This window comes from Nerophis ophidion, linkage group LG04 (genome assembly GCF_033978795.1).
Source record: "Nerophis ophidion isolate RoL-2023_Sa linkage group LG04, RoL_Noph_v1.0, whole genome shotgun sequence".
NCBI lineage: Eukaryota > Metazoa > Chordata > Actinopteri > Syngnathiformes > Syngnathidae > Nerophis > Nerophis ophidion.
Genome location: NC_084614.1, coordinates 4,685,246 through 4,699,176, shown reverse-complemented (window position 1 = coordinate 4,699,176; position 13,931 = coordinate 4,685,246). Strand labels below are relative to the sequence as shown.

At 33.2% G+C, this 13,931-nt stretch overlaps 1 protein-coding gene across 1 annotated transcript; it reads right to left on the bottom strand.

Moving 5' to 3' along the window:
* Positions 1-27: 27 nt before the first annotated feature.
* On the bottom strand, positions 28-13,908 carry LOC133550774 (coiled-coil domain-containing protein 169-like). The gene is made up of 7 exons (XM_061896806.1): positions 7,173-13,908; positions 7,011-7,093; positions 6,829-6,939; positions 6,708-6,748; positions 3,461-3,559; positions 418-471; positions 28-349 (listed from the first exon to the last, which is right to left on the bottom strand). The coding sequence occupies exons 1-7, from the start codon at positions 7,241-7,243 to the stop codon at positions 272-274; spliced, it is 537 nt and encodes a 178-aa protein (XP_061752790.1). The 5' UTR covers positions 7,244-13,908; the 3' UTR covers positions 28-271.
* Between the last annotated feature and the right edge of the window lie 23 nt (positions 13,909-13,931).

Genomic DNA, 13,931 nt, shown 5'->3' with positions numbered 1-13,931 from the left:
ATACGTTGTTTTATCTGTGCTGTCCAGTCACTTTATTAAATGTTTGGGTATAATTGCATTCAACAATCTATCAGAGTTGTTGATCTAATTTATGAAAGAATGTAGTTCATCCTAGAACTGACACCCAATGTTATTAAAAAAAAAAGTATTGATTTTGAATCAAGAATCGTTTTATTAAATGGAGAATCGATTCTGAGTGGAATCGTTACCCTGAAGAATCTAATAGCGTGCGGCCCAACGTCCTTGTGTTGGAACATTGAACGCACCTCACTCACCTGGGTTGGCTCTCTGGCGCCCTCTGTGGCGGCATGGAGTACTGCCTCCTCTGGGCCTCCACAGTGGAGGACAGCTGCAGAGGACAGGTGGGGGGGGGTTCAGCGGCTGTTGTCATGGCAACGGCCAACAGCTAAAACTCACCTTGGCAATTTCGGACAGGTAGGCCCGCCTCTCGTCGTTGGTCCTGTGGAAGGCCTGATTGAGGGGGGGGGGGGGGGGGGGGGGGGGGGGGGGACATGCGAATAAAGACGCCATAGTTCCACACCTTTGTCGCTAAAGGCTCACGTAAGCAAGGCAGTCAGTCAAGCAGCACTGAGAGCCGACTCAGCCAAACTCCCTCTTAGTAACTCTGCCGTTAGAATGCTTGGCAGAAGACGCTCCAACGCAAAGTGAGCTTGATGCTAACTTACACTGGTTTTGCCATAGACATGCTACTGATTAGCATTAGCGATTTTTAAATGGCGATTTCGACGTCATTAAATGTGTTGATGAAAACTACAACAATGTTACGATTAAACAGCTGGTGCGGGTACTTAGCGCCACTACTAATTTCCACGGTCCTTGAACTCACCATAGTGGTGCGCACTGTGACGCGACAGTTTGTTTACATGTGGACTTTCTCCCCCGCTGCCACTCCTTTGTCCACCAAACATTTTATACTGTGTGTGAATGCACTGTATTGACTTGTGTGGAGTGCTAATCAGAAATATTTGGTCACTGCATGACCGCGAGCTAATCCATGCTACAAGCTACTGAGGCTAACTGTATTTAATTTCCTTTACTCATGTCCTCTGTGTATTTAATTTATAAATCTCATGACACATTATCTGCATGTAATATTGGCTGCATTTTGTTGTTCCAGACCACAGCAAACGTTACTTAGCGTGCAAAGATTGTAATAAATCCATTATAAAAAAAAAGAGGCTTCCTTTAACTTGGTCACACATTTTGATAGTAGGCTAATATAGACACTTACATCATGTGTTGTCTTATATAAGACTTTTAAAATTATTTTGATAGTAGGCCGATATACGTAGCTAAAATAGACACTTACATAATGGGTTGTCTTCATTATAACACTTATATAAGACTTTTAAAGTCATTTTGATAGTAGGCTAATATAAACACTTACATCATGTGTTATCGTCATAACACTTATAAAAGACTATTAAAGTCATTTTGATAGTAGGCTAATATAGACACTTACATTATGTGTTGTCGTCATTATAACACTTATAAAAGACTTTTAAAATCATTTTGATAGTAGGCCAATATAGCTAATATAGACACTTACATCATGTGTTGTTGTCATTCTAACACTTATATAAGACTTTTAAAGTCATTTTGATAGTAAGCTAATATAAACACTTACATCATGTGTTATCGTCATAACACTTATAAAAGACTATTAAAGTCATTTTGATAGTAGGCTAATATAACTAATATAGACACTTACATAATGTGTTGTCTTCATTATAACACTTATATAAGACTTTTAAAGTCATTTTGATAGTAGGCTAATATAGACACTTACATCATGTGTTGTCTTCATTATCACACTTATATAAGACGTTTAAAGTCATTTTGATAGTAGGCTAATATAGCTAATATAGACACTTAAATCATGTGTTGTCGTCATTATAACGCTTATATAAGACTTATAAAGTAATGTTGATAGTAGGCTAATATAGACACTTACATTATGTGTTGTCGTCATTATAACACTTGTATAAGACTTTTAAAATCGTTTTGATAGTAGGCCGATATACGTAGCGAATATAGACACTTACATAATGGGTTGTCTTCATTATAACACTTATATAAGACTTTTAAAAGTGATTTTGATAGTAGGCTATTATAGACACTTACATAATGTGTTGTCTTCACTATAAGACTTATATAAGGCTTTTAAAGTCATTTTGATAGTAGGCTAATATAGACACTTACATTATGCGTTGTCTTCATTATAACACTTGTGTTGTCGTCATAACCTTTATATAAGACTTTTAAAGTCATTTTAATAGTAGGCCAATATAGACACTTACATCATGTGTTGTCTTCATTATAACACTTATATAAGACTTTTAAAGTCATTTTGATAGTAGGCTAATATAGACACTTACATCACGTGTTGTCTTCACTATAAGACTTATATAAGACTTTTAAAGTCATTTTGATAGTAGGCTAATATAGACACTTACATCATGTGTTGTCTTCATTATAACACTTATATCAGACTTTTAAAGTAATTTTGATAGTAGGCTAAAATAGACACTTACATCATGTGTTGTCTTTACTATAACACTTATATAAGACTTTTAAAGTCATTTTGATAGTAGGCTAATATAGACACTTACAACATGTGTTGTCTTCATTATAACACTTATATAAGACTTTTAAAGTCATTTTGATAGTAGGCTAATATAGACACATCATGTGTTGTCTTCATTATAACACTTATATAAGGCTTTTAAAGTCATTTTGATAGTAGGCTAATATAGACACTTACATCATGTGTTGTCTTTACTATAACACTTATATAAGACTTTTAAAGTCATTTTGATAGTAGGCTAATATAGACACTTACAACATGTGTTGTCTTCATTATAACACTTATATAAGACTTTTAAAGTCATTTTGATAGTAGGCTAATACAAACACTTACATCATGTGTTGTTGTCATTATAACACTTATATAAGACTTTTAAAGTCATTTTGATAGTAGGCTAATATAGACACTTACATTATGTGTTGCTTTCATTATAACACTTATATAAGACTTTTAAAGTCATTTTGATAGTAGGCTAATATAGCTAATATCAACACTTACATCATGTGTTGTCGTCATTATAACGCTTATATAAGACTTATAAAGTAATGTTGATAGTAGGCTAATATAAATAATATAGACACTTGCATCATGTGATGCCTTCATTATCACACTTATATAAGACTTCTATTTTTTTGCAGCTTGTTTTTTTGTATTTTTGGTCGAATGGTCGACATTTTTGGTTGTCGACCCCCTGGTATAAACACTTTGTAGGGCACAACATACCACATTCAGCTTCCAGGGAAACACTACTTCCTAGTTAGACAACATACTACACAGTACCGCCACCTAGTGTCTGGGAAATGCAACTGCCTGGCAGAGGAGACTCAGATGAAAACAAAAGAGGACACCAACCTTCCCCTCCTGCTCGATCCTGACCCGATAGTCCATCAACTGACTGCGGAGCTGTGACTTCTCGTCCGTCAGCAGCTTGAGGCGTTGTCTCAGAGCCTCCTGGGACAGTGGAGACGTACGTCAGAATAATTGTATCCGAGTTATCGCAAAACTTTGTGTTGCCACGAGTTCCTGGCGAGAGGACAAAAGCTGTCTTTGATCTTACCGAGCAAAAAGGCTTGCAAAAACCCCACTGTGTAGGACGGGGAGCGACATGAGGGTGTCGGTTTCTTTGACGTATTGTAATCCACAGGAAGATTTTGTCTTGACCCGAGATCTACATAGCGGCTGTTTACAACCTTTTCTTTCAACTGACCTTTTCTTTGAACTGTTTCGTGACCGAGGGCAACGGCTGTTTACGACCCCTGTCCCTTTAGAAACAGCCGTTGCCATGTCATCAGGGAACGTCCAAATAAAAGAGCAGGCGTACAATCTTTCGTCATAGCGAGGGACGACACTGTACCACGCGTTTCTCCTCAATTGAGCTAAATTGAATCCTGTCTCTGTTTGATTCCTTGCTTCTTGCCTCGTTTAATAGATGCCATCGGTGTTTGAACCCGGCTTCTTCGTTACAATAAAGAGATTTCCGTCTTTGCCGTGGAATAAAAGATGGAGTCCTGGCACTCAATTTATTGTAGGCGGTATATAAAAGCTGGAAAAAAAGCTAAATTAAAACACCAACTAACAATATACTTAATTATTTCATTTTACAAGAGCAGCTAACATTTTTGGGGGACGCTTAGAGAAATCAATGTGCAGTGCTTTATCAGTATCATACTTCAAAACTCGCCCATTGATCCTGACGTCCTCGTTTTGATGAAAATGAATACGTTTAGTAGTTTCAAGTCTTTATATATTTTGCTGCTGAAATAATGTTGCTGATTACTATGAATTTATTATTTATTGAGTTCATTAAATGGTTGAAGTCCATACTTTTTTTTTAAATTTTAAATAAAAATGTATATATATATATTTTTTTTCTCAATTCCAGGTAAATTGATACACTTTAAGTCTTTTCTGTTACAGACTAGAAAAAAATTGTTATCAACAATGAACATACACCACTTAATAACAATAATTAATAATAGTCTTTGTTGTACATTTATCTATTTTTTTCCAACTCCTTGTTTTCTTTTCTTTAATGTTAGTAAGGAGACAAAATTATGCAGAAGAACCACTTTTAACATTAATAATAATGTATTTATTATCATTATTAATCATAATTATTATTTATGCTCTATTGGTAATTTGACATATTTGGAAATATTTTTATTAAGAATGATTATTATCATAATTTTGGGATGTAAGGGTAATTTAAAATATTTGGAAATATTTTATTACCGTTATTATAATCATTAATTAATTATACATGTAATTATATGTATAAATTAATTATGAATTATTATTACTATTGATGTATTTATTTAATACTATTATTAGTATTAGTATTATTAAATGATTGAAAATCATTTCCCGTGAATTCATTTTAGGCAACAAAAAATAATAATTATTAATATAAATACAATAACTATAGATTATTATTACTATAAATGTATTTAATAATGTTATGATTAATAATTATCATTACGGCTTTAATGGTAATTTGACACATTGGCTGGAAATATGTCAAGACAATATGCAGATTTATGTTTCAATTATGTTGAATTTGTTATTTAGCACTTATACAAATACTATTTGTATAAAATAATAACAAATTATTATTCTTACCAATTGTTTATTTAATACTGTTATTATTAATGATACTTAATATTAGTGCTATAATCATAATTTGACATATTGGCCAGAAAAATGTCAAGACAATAAGCAGCTTTATTATTCAGTTATAATAAATGTTTTTATCACTTAAAAAATACATGACTGAAAATGTATACCATATGTATAAAATATGTATTTAATATTTTTTATTAAGAATTATTATAATTATAATTTGTGCTCTACTGGTAATTTGACATATTTGGAAATATGTCAAGCAATGTGCACTTTATGTTTTAATTATAATAAATGTGTAATTTAGCACTTATAAAATAAACGACTGATCATGTATATTGTATGTATAAATTAATTATGAATTATTATTACCACTAATGTATTTATTTAATACTTGTATTTTTAGTAGAATTATTAAATGATTGAAAATAATTTCCCGTGAATTCGGTTTAGGCAACAAAAAATAATTATTAATTATTATCAATATTAATGTATTTAATACTATACCTATAGATTATTATTACTATAAATGAATTTTGAAAAATAAATGATTGAAAATGTATTTCCCATGATTTCACTACACTATAGGTCAGTGGTCCCCAACCACCGGGCCGCAGAAGAATTTTTATTAAAAAAAATAAATAAATAAAAAAAAAATATTGTTTTTAAATAAATTTTTATTAAATCAACATAAAAAAACATGAAAAAATAGTGCACCAACCACAAAAATCTCCCTTTTTCATGACAAAGAAGAAGAAGAAAAAAAAAGGACACCCCCCACCCCGGGCCGCGGGACAAATTATTAAGCGGATACAAAAAGGTTGGGGACCACTGCTATAGGTAACAACAAATAATCATAAATTATTGTTAATAATAATACATGTATTATTAATCATTATGACTGCTATAAAGGTAATCGGATTTACTGTAAATACGTCAAGACAATATGCAGATTTATCTTTTAATTCTGTTAAAATTCGTTATTCCGTACTTAAAAATAAACAACTGAAAATGCATACTGCATGTATGAAATAATTATAACGATGAATTAATATATTTAATAGTATTATTATTATTAATAATGTATTTAATGTTATTATTCATATTTATTTGTGTCGAGACAATATTCAGCTTTATGTTTTAAATAAGTTAAATTTGTTATTTAGCACTTAAAAATATATTTAAAATGTGTTTAAACGCGATTTCACATTAGTATAAAACATTCGTAAATGTATAATGTAGTTAAATTATTCACATGTAAATAATGTTGTATAATAAACTATTTATATTATTCATGTGTGAATATTGCAGTATAATAGACTGTATTTACATTATTCACAAGTAAAATACTTTCTATTCCAGTCTATCAAGATTGAATTCTGCCTGGAGTCTTCCTGCCTGTTATTTTTGTTTTACTCTGGCGGCCTCTGCTGGCCTCTCAGTGCAACACAGCTAATAAGACATGTACGTAAACACTCACCGTCGGCATGTCGTCATAGGATCGGATGGACGCCAGGCGGTCTGTGCGACATATTGCAGAAGTAATGACGTCACTTTGTAGCGGGACAATGCATTAGGCACACCATGACGTCATTCTCTACCCATTGGCTTGCCGCGCAGGTCTTCCAGTCGTTCGTGGACCAGCGAGGTCTGCCTCTGCAGCTGCGCGTTGACTTCGGTCTGGGTTTCGTATCTGGTCTTCCACTCGTTGTCTGCGCGAAACCAAACACATCAAAGGGGAACCTGGACCCCAGAACCAGAACCAGGACCAGGACCAGCTCACCTTCCCGGTCCACACCGTGCAGCCGGTCTTGCAGCTCCTTCATGGTGCAGCCCAAGTCCCGCACGGACTCCTCCAGCATGTCTCTTACATAGAAGAAAAGTTTTTCAAAACACAAACTATAGTTCCGGTTCTGGGGGGAAAAAAATAAATAATAAAACTTACTTTATTTCTCGTTCTTGCTCCAGTTCGACGCGGAGACGCGCCAAGTCGTGCCGACCCGAGTCTTTGCTCATGTTTGCACGCCGAGAATACAAGTTTGTGGCAGATGGTTCCCATGGATACAGCCACTTCCGGTGAAAAACGCCACTTTGCCAGCAGAGGCCGCTGTGGACTTTTAAACTGGAGAGTCCAGGCGTGACGTCCGCGGGCGTTCACGTTGTGAATAATGACATAAATATTTGAGTATTAAAAGTACATTTACCTTTAAGCGAACACAAAGGTAATCCGTCGCAAATATCTAATAAAGTATCGTTGTTTATGAGGTTTTACTTCGGCTCAGAGGTGTCCAAAATACAACCGGAAGTTCATTTTTAACAAAAAAAACGTTAAATATTTTCAAATATTTTTTTTACCGGACAATTTATATGTAAAGTTATTTATTTTATAGCAACTTTTGTATGTATGTATACACCTCAGTCATATTTTAGTACTTGACCTAGTTACAGTTCGCATTTTAGCATGCTAATATTAAGATTTTTAACAGCATAACCGTTAGCATGTTAGCCTTTTTGTCAATTTTTCAGGTATACACCGCCGCGTATGTTAGTACCAGACTATAGATACTGTAACGCAATTTTGCAGGCTTTATTTTTTTAGCATTAGACGCATGTTACAGTTAGCGTTTTAGCATGCTAATATTAAAAAAAAAAATTCTACCAAATTCACAGGCATTTAGTGGCAGTGTCATATTTCTGTAATAATATGAATGCTATCTGTAATCATACTATTGTTAGCATCATACTGTTAGCATGCTAGCTTTTTTTTTGTTGTTGTTGCTAATTTTACAGGTATACATCTCCGCGTCTAATATTTGGTTACTGGACGATTGATAAGTAACGTTGTTTATTTTTTTAGCTAATTTCTCATGTATACACCTCAGTCATATTTTGGTACTTGACACATGTTACAGGTAGCATTTTAGCATGCCAATATTAAGATTTTAGCCGGCTAGCCTTTTTGCCAATTTTACAGGTATACACCGCCGCGTATGATATTTTGGTACCAGACTATAGATACTGTAACGTAATTTTGCAAGCTTTATTTTTTTTTAGCATTAGACGCATGTTACAGTTAGCGTTTTAGCATGCTAATATTTAAAAAAAAGTTCAACCAAAGCATTTAGTGTCAGTGTTTTATTTTGGTAATTCACGAAAGCTATCTGTAATCAAACTATTGTTAGCATTGTACTGTTTGCATGCTAGCTTTTTTTGTTGTTGCTAATTTTAGAGGTATACATCCCCGCGTCTAATATTTTGTTACCAGACGATTGATACGTAACGTGATTTTTTTTTAGCTAATTTTTTATGTACACACCTCAGTCATATTTTGGTACTTGACCTAGTTACAGTTAGCATTTTAGCATGCTACTATTAGGATTTTTAACGGCACAACCATTAGCATGCTAGCCTTTTTGCCAATTTTACAGGTATACATCTCCGCATGTAATATTTTGGTACCGGACGATATATACCTAACGTTATTTTAGAAGCTTTTTTATTTTTTATTTTTTTTGTAGCATTTTAGCATGTTACGGTTAGCATTTTAGCATGCTAATATTACCTTTTATTTAACCAAATTCACAGGCATATATTGCCAGTGTCATATTTTGGTAACAATACTAATGCTATCTGTAATCATACTATTGTTAGCATCATACTGTTAGCATGCTAGCTTTTTTGTTGTTGTTGTTGCTAATTTTACAGCTATACATCTCCGCGTTTAATATTTGGTTACTGGACGATTGATAAGTAACGTTATTTGTTTTTTTAACTAATTTTGTATGTATACACCTCAGTCATATTTTGGTACTTGACACATGTTACAGGTAGCATTTTAGCATGCTGATATTAAGATTTTAGCCGGCTAGCCTTTTTGCCAATTTTTCAGGTATACACCGCCGCGTATAATATTTTGGTACCGGACGATTGATACTGTAACGTAATTTTGTAAGCTTTTTTTTTTCGCATTACACGCATGTTACAGTTAGCGTTTTATCATGCTAATATTAAAAAAACAGTTCAACCAAATTCACAAGCATATAGTGTCAGTCTCATATTTTGGTAATTCACGAATGCTATCTGTAATCATACTATTGTTAGCATCTTACTGTTAGCATGCTAGCTTTTTTTGTTGTTGCTAATTTTACAGGTATACATCACCGCGTCTAATATTTGGTTACTGGACGGTTGATACGTAACTTTATTTATTTTTTTAGCTAATTTTGTATGTATACACCTCAGTCATATTTTGGTACTTGACACATGTTACAGGTAGCATTTTAGCATGCTAATATTAGGAGTTTAGCCGGCTAGTATCGTACTGTTAGCATGCTAGCTTTTTTTTGTTGCTAATTTTACAGGTATACATCTCCGCGTCTAATATTTTGTTACCGGACGATTGATACGTAATGTTATTTGTTTATTTATTTTTTTAGCTAATTTTGTATGCATACACCTCAGTCATATTTTGGTACGTCAAGCATGTTACAGTTAGCATTTTAGCATGCTATTATTAAGATTTTTTTTAACCAAATTGACAAGCATATAGTGTCATATTTTGGTCATTCTTTTGTAATCATACTATTGTTAGCGTCATACTGTTAGCATGCTAGCTTTTTTTTTGGGTACTTGACGCATGTTGCAGTTAGCATTTTAGCATGCCAATATTACGATTTTTAACGGCACAACCGTTAGCATGCTAGCCCTTTTGCCAATTTTACAGGTATACATCTCCGCATCTAATATTTTAGTACCGGACGATATATACCTAACATTATTTTACAAGCTTTGTTTTTGTTTTTTTTTAGCTTTTGGTGCATGTTACAGTTAGCATTTTAGCATGCTAATATTAGTTGGGTTTTTTTAACCAAGTTTACAGGCAAATATTCTCAGTGTCATATTTTGGTAATAATACTAATGCTATCTGTAATCATACTATTGTTAGCATCATACTGTTAGCATGCTAGCTTTTTTTTGTTGTTGTTGCTAATTTTACAGCTATACATCTCCGCGTCCAATATTTGGTTACTGGACGGTTGATAAGTAACGTTATTTATTTTTTTAGCTAATTTTGTATGTATACACCTCAGTCATATTTTGGTACTTGACACATGTTGCAGGTAGCATTTTAGCATGCTAATATTAGGATTTTAGCCAGCTAGTATCGTACTGTTAGCATGCTAGCTTTTTTTTTGTGGCTAATTTTACAGGTATACATCTCCGCGTCTAATATTTTGGTACCGGATGATAGATACGTAACGTTATTTGTTTATTTATTTTTTTAGCTAATTTTGTATGTTTACACCTCAGTCATATTTTGGTACTTGACGCATGTTACAGTTAGCATTTTAGCATGCTATTATTAAGATTTTTTTTTAACCAAATTCACAAGCATATAGTGTCAGTGTCATATTTTGGTAATTCATCTGTAATCATAGTATTGTTAGCGTCATACTGTTAGCCTGCTAGCTTTTTTTTTGGTACTTGACGCATGTTGCAGTTAGCATGTCAATATTACGATTTTTAACGGCACAACCGTAAGCATGCTAGCCCATTTGCCAATTTCACAGGTATACATCTCCGCATCTAATATTTTAGTACCGGACGATATATACCTAACGTTATTTTACAAGCTTTGTTTTTTTTTTTTTTTTTAGCTTTTGGCGCATGTTACAGTTAGCATTTTAGCATGCTAATATTGTTTTGTTTTTTTTAACCAAGTTTACAGGCAAATATTGTCAGTGTCATATTTTGGTAATAATACTAATGCTATCTGTAATCGTACTATTGTTAGCATCATACTGTTAGCATGCTAGCTTTTTTTTGTTGTTGCTAATTTTACAGGTATACATCTCCGCGTCTAATATTTTGTTACCGGACGATTGATACGTAACGTTATTTATTTATTTTTTTTAGCTAATTTTGAATGCCTACACCTCAGTCATATTTTGGTACTTGAGGCATGTTACAGTTAGCATTTTAGCATGCTATTATTAAGATTTTTACTAACCAAATTCACAACCATGTAGTGTCAGTGTCATATTTTGGTAATTCATCTGTAATCATACTATTGTTAGCGTCATACTGTTAGCATGCTAGCTTTTTTTTTGGTACTTGACGCATGTTGCAGTTAGCATTTTAGCATGCCAATATTACGATTTTTAACGGCACAACCGTAAGCATGCTAGCCCTTTTGCCAATTTTACAGGTATATATCTCCGCATGTAATATTTTAGTACCGGACGATATATACCTAACGTTATTTTACAAGCTTTGTTTTTTTTTTAGCTTTTGGCGCATGTTACAGTTAGCATTTTAGCATGCTAATATTGTTTTTTTTTTTAACCAAGTTTACAGGCAAATATTGTCAGTGTCATATTTTGCTAATAATACTAATGCTATCTGTAATCATACTATTGTTAGCATCGTACTGTTAGCATGCTAGCTTTTTTTTTTTGTGCTAATTTTACAGGTATACATCTCCGCGTCTAATATTTTTTTACCGGACGATTGATACGTAACGTTATTTGTTTATTTATTTTTTTAGCGAATTTTGAATGCATACACCTCAGTCATATTTTGGTACTTGACGCATGTTACAATTTGCATTTTAGCATGCTATTATTAAGATTTTTTTTAACCAAATTGACAACCATATAGTGTCAGTGTCATATTTTGGTAATTCATCTGTAATCATACTATTGTTAGCGTCATACTGTTAGCATGCAAGCTTTTTTTTGGGTACTTGACGCATGTTGCAGTTAGCATTTTAGCATGCCAATATTACGATTTTTAACGGCACAACCGTAAGCATGCTAGCACTTTTGCCAATTTTACAGGTATGCATCTCCGCATCTAATATTCTAATATTTTAGTACCGGACGATATATATTTTACAAGCTTTTTTTTTTTTTTTTTTTAGCTTTTGGCGCATGTTACGGTGAGCATTATAGCATGCTAATATTAGTTGTTTTTTTTTAACCAAGTTTACAGGCATATATTGTCAGTGTCATATTTTGGTAATAATACTAATGCTATCTGTAATCATACTATTGTTAGCATCATACTGTTAGCATGCTAGCTTTTTTTTTGTTGCTAATTATGCATGTATACATCTCTGCGTCTAATATTTGGTTACTGGATGGTTGATAAGTAACGTTATTTATTTCTTTAGCTAATTTTGTATGTATACGCCTCAGTCATATTTTGGTACTTGACGCATGTTACAGGTAGCATTTTAGCATGCTAATTTTAAGATTTGAGCGGGCTAGTATCGTACTGTTAGCATGCTAGCTTTTTTTTGTTGCTAATTTTACAGGTATACATCTCCGCGTCTAATATTTTGTTACCGGACGATTGATACATAACGTTATTTGTTTATTTATTTTTTTAGCTAATTTTGTATGCATACACCTCAGTCATATTTTAGTACTTGACGCATGTTACAGTTAGCATTTTAGCATGCTATTATTAAGATTTTTTTTTTAACCAAATTCACAAGCATATAGTGTCAGTGTCATATTTTGGTAATCCCTGCGACCCCGAAAGGGAATAAGCGGTAGGAAATGGATGGATGGATGGATCTGTAATCATACTATTGTTAGCGTCATACTGTTAGCATGCTAGCTTTTTTTTTTGGTACTTGACGCATGTTGCAGTTAGCATTTTAGCATGCCAATATTACGATTTTTAACAGCACAACTGTTAGCATGCAAGCCCTTTTGCCAATTTTACAGGTATACATCTCCGCATCTAATATTTTAGTACCGGACGATATATACCTAATGTTATTTTACAAGCCTTTTTTTTTTTTTTTTTTTTAGCATTAGACGCATGTTACGGTTAGCATTTTAGCATGCTAATATTAGCTTTTATTTAACCAAATTCACAGGCATATATTGTCAGGGTCATATTTTGGTAGTAATACTAATGCTATCTGTAATCATACTATTGTTAGCATCATACTGTTAGCATGCTAGCTTTTTTTTGTTGTTGCTAATTTTACAGGTATACATCTCCGCGTCTAATATTTTGTTACCGGACGGTTGATAAGTAACGTTATTTATTTCTTTAGCTAATTTTGTATGTTTACACCTCAGTCATATTTTGGTACTTGACGCATGTTACGGTTAGCATTTTAGCATGCTATTAAGATTTTTTTTTAACCAAATTCACAAGCATATAGTGTCAGTGTCATATTTTGGTAATTCATTTGTAATCATACTATTGTTAACGTCATACTGTTAGCATGCTAATGCTAGCATTTTAAAATGCTAGCATTTTAGCATGCCAATATTACGATTTTTAACGGCACAACCATTAGCATGCTAGCCCTTTTGCCAATTTTACAGGTACACATCTCCGCGTCTAAAGTTTTATTACCGGACGATTGATATGTAACGTTATTTATTTTTAGCTAATTTTGTATGTACACACCTCAGTCATATTTTGGTACTTGACGCATGTTACTTTAGCATGCTAACAGAAATCAACAATTTGTCAATATAAACAAATATCAAACAGAGTCTCCGAGGCATATCAGAAAGTACCCAGTAACAAACGTGTCCACATCAGTCAACTTACTGCTACTTGACTTCATAAAATTTTTTTACCACCCCACTTAGACTTAAAGACTGCATAAGTCCATGCCAGACGGTGAATAATAAAAAGGTTAGAGAATAGACAACTTTTTTTCCTTTCTAAC

Excerpts from the sequence above, each read along its gene's own strand:
- LOC133550774 (XM_061896806.1), bottom strand. The coding sequence starts at position 7,243 with ATGAGCAAAGACTCGGGTCGGCACGACTTGGCGCGTCTCCGCGTCGAA. Across the intron at positions 7,094-7,172 it reads GAGCAAGAACGAGAAATAAA|AGACATGCTGGAGGAGTCCG; the intron begins GTAAGTTTTATT and ends CTTCTATGTAAG. Across the intron at positions 6,940-7,010 it reads GCACGGTGTGGACCGGGAAG|ACAACGAGTGGAAGACCAGA; the intron begins GTGAGCTGGTCC and ends GGTTTCGCGCAG.